The 14,303-nt window shown below is 40.0% G+C and overlaps 1 protein-coding gene across 1 annotated transcript in view; it reads left to right on the top strand.

Moving 5' to 3' along the window:
• Positions 1–14,303, top strand: part of CDC20B (cell division cycle 20B) — a 43,558-nt gene that overhangs the window by 22,383 nt on the left and 6,872 nt on the right. Inside the window, exons 5-9 of the mRNA XM_059416373.1 lie at positions 2,322–2,415; positions 4,567–4,683; positions 8,916–9,112; positions 10,473–10,567; positions 13,439–13,664. Of these exons, the coding sequence (XP_059272356.1) occupies positions 2,322–2,415; positions 4,567–4,683; positions 8,916–9,112; positions 10,473–10,567; positions 13,439–13,664 (729 nt within the window). The remainder of the gene's footprint in view (positions 1–2,321; positions 2,416–4,566; positions 4,684–8,915; positions 9,113–10,472; positions 10,568–13,438; positions 13,665–14,303) is intronic.

Raw genomic sequence — 14,303 nt, 5'->3', positions numbered from 1 at the left:
CTGCAGTTTTTACTGCTTTGCCCTCACAACTTCATGAGAGTCCCAGTGTCACTGAAGAAGTTGGGAAGGTGATAATGGAAACCATTTCAATACTTCATATCAAGCATTTGTTATCCTGACCAGTTAGAAGTCAGATGGCATCAGGAGTGGTGCAGATGCATCGTGAGGTCTCTCACAATGACAGGAAATGTGTGTCTTCGAGTGGTCCTCAGAGGTCACATGGAGGGTATTTCTATGACAAGGATCAGGATAGCTCTGGTGATGCTCACAGTTATTATATACAGTCAGCTCTATGCCAACCTGTTCCTTAAAGTATTAAGTAGCTCTTACTGAGGGAAGAGCACCCTTGGGTGCGTGGGACAGAAGTGCCCTGTCTGGGCAGTGCCTCAGTCAACTTTGTGGGAACTATGGGATTCTGAAGAGGGGACTCTATGAAGAGTTACACTGATTTTAGGGATGTTATTTTATATTAGCTGTTCTCAGTTGGGTATGATTTTCATCCCCAGGGCTCCTCTGACAATGTCTGAAGACATTTTTATTCATCGCAACCTAGGGGAAGGCCTCTAGTAGACAGTCTGAGATATTGCTAAACGTCCTATAATGCACAGAACAGCTCCCACAATAATGAATTATCTGCTGCCAAGTGCCAGTGGTGCTAAAAATGGGAAACCCTGTTTTATACTTGATTGTTCTAATTTGAATACTTAAAAATTCACTATTCACTGACTGGCAATGATGTAATATCTGGGAAGAAAACCAAAATCTCAAAACGATGCCAGTAAGAGAGACTTATGTAAAAATTATGGTGATCCAATGATTGTTTTACATGAATAATCAGATAAATTATCATGGAGAAAATAAGGAATTGTCTCTACTTTAACTGTTCATTAAAATGTTTTTAGAAAATTCCAGTAAGTTTCTTTACACTTCCTACTAATTTTCTTTTCTTTTCTTTTTAAATTTTATTTATTATTATTTTTTTAATATATTTTTTATTTATTTCTTTGACAGAGAGAGAGATCACAAGTAGGCAGAGAGGCAGGCAGAGAGAGAGGGGGGAAGCAGTCTCCCTGCTGAGCAGAGCGCCCCATGTGGGGCTTGATCCCAGGACCCTGAGATCATGACCTGAGCCAAAGGCAGAGGCTTAACCCCCTGAGCCACCCAGGTGCCCCTCTTTTCTTTTTTTAAAAAAGATTTTATTTATTTGACACAGAGAGACAGAGAGACAGACAGAGGACACAAGCGGGTGTGGGGTGGGCGGCAGGAGAAGGAGAAGCAGGCTTCAGTGGAGCCGAGAGCCTGACGTGGGCCTCGATCCCAGGACTCTGGGATCATGACCTGAGCCGAAGGCAGATGCTTAACAACTGAGCCACCCAGGCACCCACTACTAATTTTCTTATCTGTTTTTGGTTGAAGTTGGGTGTAAGAATGTCAGAATTGCTTTTTATATACTGGCCCAAAGAGACAGCAATCATCTGATATTTTTATTCATGGAAACTGAGACAAGTTATTTAAGATCTCTGTGATTTGATGTTCTAATAGGAAAAGGTGTTAATGGAAAAGGATCTTTAAAATGATGAGTTCAATCCTGACATACTACAGATGAAGAAAACTAAGTCCCAGAGAAAAATCTACGTAACAGAGTAAAAGAACACCTCTAGGTTGAATGCTGAGAGGCCCCCTTGAAAGAAACCTTCCTTAAAAATTAGCCTTACTGGGGCGCCTGGGTGGCTCAGTGGGTTAAGCCGCTGCCTTCGGCTTGGGTTGTGGTCTCGGGGTCCTGGGATCGAGTCCTGCATCGGGCTCTCTGCTCAGCAGGGAGCCTGCTTCCTCCTCTCTCTCTGCCTGCCTCTCTGCCTACTTGTGATCTCTGTCTGTCAAATAAATAAATAAAATCTTAAAAAAAAATTAGCCTTACTAATGTTCAATTTTGTTGTCTTGGGGAGGTCTTTCAATTTCACTCTGTACTAGAACTATCATAACATTTCAGTTCTTGCAGGCTTTGATGCTATCACTGGCCTTTAGCTGGTTTGTGGGCTAAAAGGATTTTTCGGTTAGAAGACTGAAAGAAGATTTTATTCTAGCTGAGGAATACTTGCCTATGGAGTTGCCGGGGAGATTAGAAACGATACAGGCGAATGCTCAGCACTGTGTTCACTACACAGTGGTTAGGTAGTAAATAACACCAGTCGTAGCCTTCGGTGTGCTAATGTGGAAACCTCGAACTTCCTAGCAAATTATCAGTTTTAACACTCTATCATGCATAACATGTGAGGTGTATATGCACATTTCTAGAGAAGTATTTCTTTGCTTGCTTTCAGAAATGCCTAAACCAGCTATTTTCGACCCAGAAGGTGGCTCGGTGGCTTAGTGGGCAAATGCAGCTCTGTGAACAATCCCAGTGTGCCTGGAAAGGTATGGGCCAAAGATTTTCTGTTTGTTCTTCTTATCTACCCTCCTACCCTTCTCTCTCCCTGCCTCCTTTATTTCTTCCTTACCTTAGAGTATGTTATTAGAATATGTTATATTTATTAGACTAATCAATATAATTATAAAATTTCAATAATTCTCCTAATTCTCTGCCTTGCCTGTCCCATCCCCAAGTCTCATTTCCTAAAGGCAATGACCTTTAGCTCTTCCAGCTCTTCCCACTACTATTTACATCCATTTTCTTTTTTTTTTTTTTAAGATTTTATTTATTTATTTGAGAGAGAGAAAGAGAGAGAGCAAGCATGAGAGGGGGAGAGCCAGAGGGAGAAACAGACCTCCTGCTGAGCAGGGAGCAGGACGCGGGACTCGATTCCGGGACACAAGGATCATGACCTGAGCTGAAGGCAGTTGCTTGACCAACTGAGCCACCCAGGCGCCCTGCATCTATTTGCTAAGCAGTCTTTGTAAACTGCTCTTTCTTGATATTTTAGACTTTATCGTAACTTTCTAGCATAGTGGGTAAGAACTTAGTTGTCCTGTTTCATTCACCTCTTTCAGTCTACTTAGATCACATTTCCAAAAGGTAACCCCTCACATGGGTGAAAATCTGTATCTAACTTTGACTCCCCCAAAACTTAACTGCTCATAGCCTACTGTTGACTGGAGGTCTTAACAATAAGATAAACAGTCAATTAACACATATTTTGTATCTCATATGTATTATATACTATATTCTTAAAACAAGCTAAACTAGAAAAAAATGTTATTAGGCAAATTATAAGGAAGAGAAGATACATTTACAGTGCTGTGGGGTATTTATTTAAAAAATCCACATGTGGGTGCCTGCGTGGCTCAGTGGGTTAAGCCTCTGCCTTCGGCTCAGGTCATGATCCCAGGGTCCTGGGATCGAGTCCCGCATTGGGTTCTCTGCTAAGCGGGGAGCCTGCTTCCCCTCTCTCTCTGCCTGCCTCTCTGCCTACTTGTGATCTCTGTCAAATAAATAAATAAAATCTTAAAAAAAAATCCACATGTAAGTGGACCCATGTGGTTCAAACCCATGCTGTTCAAAGCCCATCAGCATCAGCTTCAGGAGTAAAACAATGATTTGATATTTGTATATATTGCAAAATGATCACCACAGTAAGTCCAGTTAACATTCATCACCATTCATTGTTACAGAATTTTTTTTCTTGTGGTGAGAAGTTTTACGATCTACTCTTACTAATTTTCAAATATGCAGTCCAGTATTACTAACTAGAATTGCTATGTTTTACATTACATCCCTATTACTTAGTTTGTAACTGGAAGCTTGTACTTATTTTTTTAAAAACCTTTATTGGAGGTGCTTGAGTGTTTCTAGTAAACTTTAAGTTTTGCACACAAATGCAGGTCTTTGTGGCTAACACCAAGGCAGTAATGATCTACTTGGTATAGCGTTGTGAAGCTCTTAGGCCTTTTATCAGAAGGCATGTGGTTGTAAAGACCACAAATTACCTGGGTGGGCTCAGTGTTTATCAATTTATGTTGTTCTCAGTTTGATCACAAGCCAAGTGGTGGGACCGATGAAACGTTGGTGGCCTGTGGTTTAAACTTATGTGGGTCCTTAAAAAGAACTAAAACTGAACCCAAGATAGGACCCTGACCTCAGATCATTATGGGTAAAACTAGCCAGAAATACCTGTGTGCTCTGGTTCAGAAACAGTGAGACAAAGAGTCAAAATAAATGAATCAATAGATAACTACTGACAAAGACTCAGAGTAAGGCTTATGTCTCTCAGCTAATTGTTGATGTGCTAGACAAATGGATACGCAAAAATTATTGTGATTTTAAGATCTCAAGTGACAGAATAAATAAATATTCAGGATACTATAGTGTTTCTGTGTGCTTCCCACAAGTTATATTACACTTAGGTCTGGCACTCATGTGTTTTTTTATTAAAAATTGCCATGAATTATTTTTTAAATTTCTGTTTAAATTAATACTGAAGAATTTGTTCTCCTTCCCTTCTCCTGCAACTTGTAATTCAGTTTTATTATGATGACTACTTTCTTTTTCACTTTGTTATGTCTTAATACCTGCATGGATACTATGCTTATGGGATCATAAAGATACATGGAACTGTTTGTTCTTTATAGGCTGCAGAGATGGAGTCAGAGATGAATCCTTCTATCTTAAAAGATTCAAGAATCTAGACTATTCCATACTCCAACCAGAAGTGAAGATTCATCTTACTGGTCTTCGAAATGACTATTGTAAGTTATTGTTTAGACCATGAATTGAAAAGTTGGAGTGACAAAATGTATCCTGTACTGTAGCATAAACTTGAAATTTGCTTCTGGAAGGGTCACTGGATTCTTCATGTCCCAAAGCTCTACTACCCAAATATAGTTAATGTAGTTTGGCTTTTCCTTGTGCAGATTTCATGTGTGGAATGGGTATTTTTGGTGTTGGTGGGATATGAGAAATAGACTTTTTTTTTTTTTTTTACTATATTAGAATGAACTGTGAGAATGGGAGCCTATTCTTAGACATATATTTTAAACATGGATAAATCTAATCAGTCAAACAACCACATTGGGTCTTCTTGTTATTTATAATCTAGTTGGGAGGAAAGGACTTTTTTTTTTTTAAATATTTTAATTATTTGAGAGAGAGAGTGAGTGAGAGAGATAACATGAGCAGAAGGAGGACCAGAGGGAGAGGGAGGAGAAGGCAGACTCCCTTCTGGGCAGGGAACCTGGTGTGGGGCTGGATCCTGGGACCCTGAGATCATGACCCAAACTGAAGGCAGACACTCAACCAACTGAGCCACCCAGGTCCCCTGGGAAGACAGGACTAACTCGATGGAACTTCTACCAACATGTTAGTATAGAATAGAAGTAATGAATTGTGGAGTAAAAGGAGCTATAATGATTATAAGTAGTTCAGTGATCTTTGCATCTTTTTCTGAAAAGACTTTGTGGAGATATTGAGCTTTGAGCTGGGTCTTGAAAAATGGGTAGGTTTTGGAGGGATGGGGGAGAGAAGATGGAGCATTTTTAGCAATGTTAACAACGTGAGCAAGGGCAGGCTGTTGGTAATTAATGATAATGGCAATGGAGAGGATACAGTGGGGGACTGGCAAATAGGTAGGTAGATGCAAATTTTGTAGTCACCCAGGTCCCCTTAACCCCCTTAACTTTTTTTAGGTTATGGCAGTTGTCATATATTTTACATCTACGTACATTGAAAACTCTACCATTGTTATAAATTTTACTCCAAGAAGCCATACATTTATGTATTTTAAATGAAAGAAGAAAAACTGTCTTCATATTTATCCAAATATATAGCAATTCCATGCTTCTCTTTCATTCCTGATGATCCAGATTTCCCTCTCATATAATTTTCTTTAGCCTGAAAGCTTCTGTTAGCATCTTTCAGATCAGGTCAGTTGTTAAGACTTCTGGTACACTTTTTATATTCTGTTTTATGATATTTTTGGTGCATGTAGAATTCTGGGTCACTAGATTTTTTCTGTCAGCATTTTAAAGATATTATAAGGACTTCTGGCCTCCATAGTTTCTGGTGAGAGTTCTAAGGTAATTTGAAGACTTATTCTTTTGCTTCAAGACCTGAATCTAATTACACATATGAGATCTTTGGATATTATTCCAAAGGTCCCTGAAGTTTGCTCATTTCTTTTTCAATTTTTTCTACATGTTCTTCAGATAAGATAATTTCTGTTGATTGATATTCAAATTCAGTGACTCCTCTGTCATTTCCATTCTGCAACTGAGCCCATCCAGAAGATTTTTCAGATATTGTAATTTTCAGTTTCAAAATTTCCACTTTACTGTTTATTATTTTTTTTAAGATTTTATTTATTTATTTAACAGACAGAGATCACAAGCAGGTAGAGAGGCAGGCAGGGAGAGAGGAGGAAGCAGGCTTCCTGCTGAGCAGAGAGCCCAATGCTGGGATGGGGCTCCATCCTAGGATCCTGGGATCATGACCAGAGCCGAAGGCAGAGACTTAACCCACTGAGCCACTCAGGTGCCCCTCCACTTTACTGTTCATATGGTTTCTTCTTATTATTATTATTTTTTAAGATTATTTATTTATTTATTTGACAGACAGAGATCATTAGTAGGCAGAGAGGCAGGCAGGGGCGGGGGCGGGGAAGCAGGCTCCCTGCTGAGCAGAGAGCCCAATGCAGGGCCCAATCCCAGGACTCTGGGATCATGACTTGAGCTGAAGTCAGAGGCCCTAACCCACTGAGCCAAGGCACCCCGTATGGCTTCTAATTCAGTTTTATTTTTATAGTTTCTATTATCTTTGTATATAGAACAGTTCCTATTTTTTTATTCCTCTGCTGATATTTTCTCTTTTCATTCAAGTATGTTTTTTCTTTACCTCATGAAGAATATTCTTTTCTATTCTGTGTGCATGTTCTATTAGAATGCTTTAGCACCTTTGTCTGATAATTCCCATACTTAATTCATCTTAGGGTTTTCATCTATTAATAATGTTTTCCTTGTGTCCAGTAATCTTGAATCGTGTGCTAAACGTTGTGGATTTTATGTGGTATTAACTCAGGCTCCTGCAGAGAATGTTGCCATTTTTGTCTTACTTTTAATTTAAATTTATTTTTTATTTTTTAAAAAAGATTTTATTTATTTATTTGACAGAGAAAGGGAGAGAGAGTGTGTGTGTGCTCACAAGCAGGGGGAGGGGCAGAGGAAGAGGGAGAAGCAGGCTCCCCACTGAGCAGGGAGCCTGATGTGGGGCTGGATCCCAGGGCCCTGAGATCATGACCTGAGCTGAAGACAGATATTTTATCAACTGAACCACCCAGATACCCCTGTCTTAGTTACATTATACCTTAAGTTTGGTCTTGCCTTTTGTGGGTGGTGTTTTGAGTCTCAGATCAGTTTCTTCTGCCTTGACTATGCTGGTTTGGGTCTTTCCCTCATATATAGGGAGTCTAGGCTGAGTCCTAAATAGATGCTTCACTCAGTTCGATTCTCAAAGCCTTTGCTAAGCTGATCTGAGTTTTCCCTAAAATACATGATTTCAGGGTTAGGCTGAAATGTGCATGGGTTCCTACATTCACAACTAGAGTTGTGTGGCTCTCTCCCCTCCAGGACTTTCTCCACACATTTTGGCCACCTCAGGCTGGCTCCTCTCACCAGAAAGATGGTGAGCTTCCTACCAGAGCTTTAGCTGCTGGTGCTGTTCTGTGACTGGGGCCCACCCTCTGGCAAAACCATGTAAGAAAAAAAGTGAGAAACTCACCCCTGGGCAGGTTGCTTCTTCTGGTTTTGACTCCCTTACTTAGTTAACTGCATTTGCTAATTTTCCAGTTCTGAGGGAGGTTTTTTTTTGTTTTGTTTTGTTTTTTTTAATATTTTGTTCAGAGTTTATAGTTGTCATCAGTGGGAGAGGTGAGTCATGGTTGGCTTAGGCCACTGTAGTGGAGCGGCTGTGCCTCATAGTCTTGTATTGATATGTATCAATGAGGAGAAGAATTTTTGTCTTATAAGAAATAAGAAAGGGTTATATGTCAACTATATCTCAATTCAAACAAGAAATAAGATAGGATACATTTTAATATGTGGTCTTACAAATATGGCTTTTTTTGGCAAAGAGTTCTAACAGTAGAAACTGGAGAGTACAGCTAGGAGTTTCCAGGTATCACTTATAAGCTAGTGATCACTTCTAGATAGACTGTAGTTGGGTGGTATTTTTGGTTTGAAATGATGGTGGCATCTTTCATATGGATACTCTAGCTTCAAGGATGTCTCTGTAAGGGTTAGGTGTTTTCCCCCTATGGTTATTGCAGTATTATTTATAATAACCAAATTATGGAAGCAGCCTAAGTGTCCATTGATAGATGAATGGATAAAGAAGATGTGGTATGGGGGTGCCTGGGAGGCTCAGTTATTAAATGTCTGACTTTAGCTCAGGTCATGATCTAGGGGTCCTGGGATTGAGCCCCACCTCAGGCTCCACACTCAGTGGGGAGTCTGCTTGTCCCTATCCCTCGAATAAAAATATAAAATAAAATAAAATAAAATTGTTGAATCACTATTTTGTATACCTGAAACTAATATAACACTGTATATTAAGTATACTGGAATTAAAATTTTTTAAAAAAGTCCAGATAATTTCAATAAAAAAATGTGCTTTTAATTTTTAGTGATCTGTTAGAAAAATCCATGTGTACTAATAATGGTAGATGAAAGTTCCAAGTTCTTGAAATGACTCTAAATAAATACATTTGAGTATGAATAGTAAAATTATTATTCATTAGACTGTGACTCTTGATACAGAATTCTAGTTTTTATTTTTGAACTTCTAATGATCTGTTTACCTATGTGATTCTATTTCCCAGTTGATCATGGGAAAGGTATTAATTTATCTATCTGTAAAAAAAGTTGGTTAGTTGAAAATATTTTTTATTTGGCTAAAATTATCACTCTAATATGAAATGCTTTTCTTATAGATCTGAATACTCTAGATTGGAATTTTCAAAATCTAGTTGCTATAGCTCTTGGATCCTCTGCATTCATCTGGAATGGGGAAAACTACAATGTGACTGAAAATATAGATCTACCTATCAATTGTAACTATGTATCTTCTGTGTCCTGGGTAAAAGACGGAACCTGCCTGGCAGTTGGCACCAGTGAGGGAGAAGTACAGGTAATGGGCAGGTTTTTTTTCCCCCCTCAAAATGTGCTCTATGTAATTTCTAGATAACTAAAGCTGACCTTTAATAACAAATTAATATACAATAGAGACTCTATATTAGTTGTGGTGCTTGAAGCTATGGGGAGTGAGAAGATATGGGATTCTGGTTCTTTTCTGATTGACATTTTATAAGGACTTAAGGATATTCAACCTAGCTTTTGTTTCTTTTTTTCTTCACACAATGTCCTTCTGCTGTATTTACCTTTTTTTATTCAAGATTTTTATTTATTTATTTGACACACAGAGATCACAAGTAAGCAGAGAGGCAGACAGAGACAGAGAGGGGGAAGCAGGCTCCCCGCTGAGCAGAGAGCCCGATGCGGCACTTGATCCCAGGACCTTGAGATCATAACCAGACCGGAAGGGAGAGGCTTTAACCCACTGAGCCACCCAGGCGCCCCTATATTTACCTTTTTAAAAGTCTTTTTTCCCCCAAAGATTTTATTTTTTTTTAAGTAATCTCTACACCAAATGTGGAGCTTGAACTCACAACTCTGAGATCAAGAGTGGCATGCTCCTCTGATCGAACCAGTCAGGTGCACCTAAAAGTCTTTTCTCTTGTATTAAAGTTGGGTTTGTAGAATCCCCAGGGTTAGGACTTCAGAGAGAGGAAGATAACCTTCAGCTCTCCTTTTTCACCTCAATCTATGATCAGGAGTAGAGTTACTTAAAATGAATAATTTTTTTTTCTGATAGACTCTCTAAAATGGAAATTTACCCAGTTTCCATCAATCTATTTAACTTCTCATGTATTATTATTACTAACAATACTGTAAACAATATTGCTCATGTGTTCAGTGTGACTTTGGAGGGTCACAAGATGGCTCTCACTGCTTTCTCATCTCTACAGTGATACTGGACGCTATGAAGGTTATATTACGATTTCTTCTCACACCAAAGTTCTCATTTCTCATATTGGTCAGAGTATCGTATATAGAGGGCAGGAAAGGAATCTCTTAGCCTGTCAGTGGATTTCCAGATATGAAACTAGAAATGTGAGAGCTCTTCTCAAGCTGTGGCTGCCCATTGAATTCACCTGGGGAGCTTTAAAGCAAATGTCATAAAATAAACCCTGTATCCACAGATTCTACCTCCGTTATTAAATCAGAATGGCTAGCATGAATGGCGAGCCCCATCGGTGATGTCATATACAGACAGCGTTGAGAAATGCTGCCCAGGGTTAAAGGAGCTGAGCTTTCCCTTAGTATAAGGGCTGGCGGTAGCAACATTAATTGCTATCAGGCCTTTAAGAAGACAGTGGACTGTGACAAAGACAAAGCTATGTAACTGTTTATTCATTTTTTGTTTTCAGTTATGGGATGTGGTAACTAAAAAGCGGCTGAGAAATATGCTTGGTCATTTGTCGGTGGTTGGGGCTCTGAGCTGGAATGACTGTATTCTCAGCAGGTAAGAAGCATCTTAATGGAATGAATTATATTTGTCTCACCGAGGGATCATGGGGGCTGAGTGAACAGAACTATAATATTTAAAACCAGAAGCAAAAGCAAAACCAACCGCAGCCAAACAGGATATTAGTTAGGCAGTTATGATCCTACCTTCTTGAATATCCAGCTCCTCTGGTGATGTAAGTGGTCCATTGGCCACAGGCACCATGTTGCTATGTGCCTGCACCATGTGCTGGTACTGGAAAGTGAGGTTCAGGATCCACTAAATTGTTCAGACAAAAGGTAAAGCTCTGTTTAAGCAAAAAGTTTCTCTGTGCCAAGTAATATCTACCAGGAGGATAATTTTGTTGAAAACACATATTTAATGCTGTCAGGATCAATAATTTGGAATATGGTAAGCTTTCTGGGGCACATTTCCCATTCATAGATCCACAGATGCTAGAGCTGGAAGGAACCTCATAGATCAGCCGGTTCCACAGTTCTCAAATTTGAGGACCCATCAACAATCCCTGAAGGGCTCCTTACAACACAGATTGCTGGTCCATCTCCAGGAACTTCTGATTCAGTAGGTCTGGAGGGGCTCTGATAATTTGCATTTCTAATTTCTGCAGTGATGCTCATGCTTCATCACTTTTGAGAACTACTCATTTAGTCTAACTAACCAGAAAGTTTAAGTGACTTGTTCGTATGATCTTACATATTTACTTTAACAATTGCTATTCACTTTTTAAAAAGATTTTACTTTTTATTTGAGAGAAAGAGAGCACAAGCAGGGGGAGCAGCAGAGGGAGAGGGAAAAGCAGACTCTTCGTTGAGCTAGGAGCCCCATGCGGGACTGGATCCCAAGACCCTGACATCATGACCTGAGCCAAAGGCAGAGGCTTAACCAACTGAGCCAACCAGGTGCCCCACCACTGCCATTCATTTTTATACTGTAGTTCTTAAGGTAGGTTTAAATTAAATAAATTCCAAGGTCTTTTACAATTTCTTTAGGTACCTGAGATATAAACTTAAGATTTCAGTACCTTGTGATTATAGGTAAAACTTAAAGCTGCTTAAACAAAATACCAGGTAAAGGGCTAATTATTTACTGTGCAAAGTTGTTATAGTGAGGTCAGTTCTCTATTTAAATTCCTTTTATAGTCTGTGTTGTTTAAATTTGGTTTTATTATCCATGAACAGATCCTTTCTTATAATAGCAGCTAATATTTTTGGAGTAATGTGTGCCAGGCTTGCTATACTCTTTGTGTGGATAATTGTGTTTTAATCCCTGCAGTAACTCTGTGTCGAGTTGTTTCTAATCTCCAACCAACCTGTTGCTGAATCAACTGAGACACTAGCCTGAGGTCACATGGTTAGTAAAAGGGGCAGAGTCGGGCTTTGAACCCAGGTGGTCTGGCCACAGAGCCCATATTGTTCATCAGAAGGCTGTTCAGTGTGGTGCCTGATCATTTTTAAAAAGACAACTCTGGGGGTGTCTGGGTGGCTCGGTGGGTTAAGCCTCTGCCTTCGGCTCAGGTCATGATCTCAGGGTCCTGGAATTGAGCACTGCATAGGGCTCTCTGCTCAGTGGGGAGCCTGCTTCCCCCACATCGAACCCCCCAACTCCCCCGCCTGCCTCTCTGCTTACTTGTGACCTCTGTCAAATAAAGAAATAAAATCTTTAAAAAAAAAAAAAAGATGACACTGGGGCGCCTGGGTGGCTCAGCGGGTTAAAGCCTCTGCCTTCAGCTCAGGTCATGGTCTCAGGGTCCTGGAATCAAGCCCCGTATTGGGCTCTCTGCTCAACAGGGAGCCTGCTTCCCGCTCTTTCCCTCTGCCTGCCTCGCTGCCTACCTGTGCTCTCTTTGTCAAATAAACAAAACTCTTTAAAATAAATAAATAAATAAATAAATAAATAAATAAAAAGACGACACTGGATTTTGAGAAATTTCAGAAATAATTGTAGGTAGTTGTTTACTTATTCCTTGGAGAAAATTAAATTAGTCTGGGAGGAGTTCATTATCTTTGATAAAGTGATATAATCTTTATCATTCTTTGGATCCAAATCGCTACCAGTAAGTAGACATTATCTCCTGATTCTGAATCACACTGCAGTTTGCTATGACATTCAGAGAGTTTATACTCTTTTTCAACATGAGTGGCATTAACAAAATTAATAGTGACTTGTAGCTTAACAGAAAAAGGAAATAATACATTTCTATCTCTGACATTTCACTATAAATATATATTGCATTGAGATAATATGAAATATTCTGAATTCCAGAAACATATTTCGTATGTTCAGTACATAAAGAACCCCCTGGGGAAATATGGAAATCTTCAAAATTTATCATTTCCATAGCTGCCTGCATCATATTGAAGTCATTAGAAATATCTGTCAAAATGGGGTGCCTGGGTGGCTCAGTCGGTGCTTGGGTGACCTGCCTCTGGCTCAGGTCATGATCAAGGAACCCTAGGATCGAGCCCCATATCAGGGTCCCGGCTCAGTGGGGAGCCTGCTTCTCCCTCTTCCTCGGCCCCTGCCAACCCCATTCTCTTACTTGCTTGCGTTCTCATTTTCTCTCAAACAATCAAATAAACAAACAAATAAAATCTTAAAAAAAAAAAAAGGAAGTATCTCTCAAAGGATAGCACCTCATTATCCACATTTGAAACTTTGCCACAGAAATATTTTTCGCTTGTGTGAATAGTCACCCAGGCAGAATACTCTATCCTTATTAACCCAACGAATGTTCAACAACTGGGTCTCGAATCTGTCTTGTGGGGTCTTTTGGTGGTTTGAACTATGCTTTCCTTCATGTTTTCAAATGCTTATTAGCAACAGGGCTTGAGTTTTCTGTCAGGAACCTGCCCCTTTACCTCTGTGCAGCGGGTCGAGGCTGGGCTGTGTTTATCATCATGACGTTCGGGTCACCCAGCATCACGTTGGAACGCTTCACCACAAGCAAGCTGTCTGTGCTCTCAAGTGGTCCCCTGATGGCAGGCTGCTTTCCAGTGGCTGTAGTGATGGACTGCTGACGATATGGCCCCATGATCCCGGTGCAAAAGCCCAGGTTCAACCCCTGAAAGTCATAGCCCAACCTACAGCAGTCAAGGTAAGACATCCAATAGCTTTCCAGGTTGCTGTCCACTCAGAGATGCATCCTTCACACCTGAGAACAAAGCCATTAAGCTAATGCTCTGAGATTTTTCTTCCCCTGGAATTAGTTTTGGATTTTGCCATCATTCTCTTGAAAGACAACCTTATTTATACCCCCCATGTGTCTGATTTTGTGAAACCAGAGGTAAGAGAGAGCTTCTGCAAACAAATGTAAATATATTTTCTCTTTCGACAGAGGAGTCCTGGGTACATACAGCTGCTTTCAATACCGTCCAGACCTAAGGCCTTAAATGATGTCATTAAAACTCTTTCTCTTTGGCTCTTGGCTCTGCCTTTCTCTGCTGAGTTTCATTCTTCATTCAGACATTTTGTGGGCAAGATGGCTCTTAGCAGCTTCAAATTCAGATCCTCCCAGATGGAACTGATTAAGAAACTCTGGTTCCTTGTTACTCTGATAGAAAAGTCCCAGAACTCTGGTGTGATTTTGGGCACCTTCTCATCTCTCAGCAGTAACTGTGGTCAGACAGATGGGCACACTGGCTGTCCAGACCTACCTGAACTCACACTCCTGAAAGGAACCCACTGTGAAAAGGAGGAGGAGAAAAGGTGCTTCAGAGTTAAACCAATATTTCAT

This window comes from Mustela nigripes, chromosome 12 (assembly GCF_022355385.1).
Source record: "Mustela nigripes isolate SB6536 chromosome 12, MUSNIG.SB6536, whole genome shotgun sequence".
In the NCBI taxonomy this organism is placed as follows: Eukaryota; Metazoa; Chordata; class Mammalia; order Carnivora; family Mustelidae; genus Mustela; species Mustela nigripes.
This window is presented reverse-complemented; position numbering and strand designations above follow the sequence as displayed.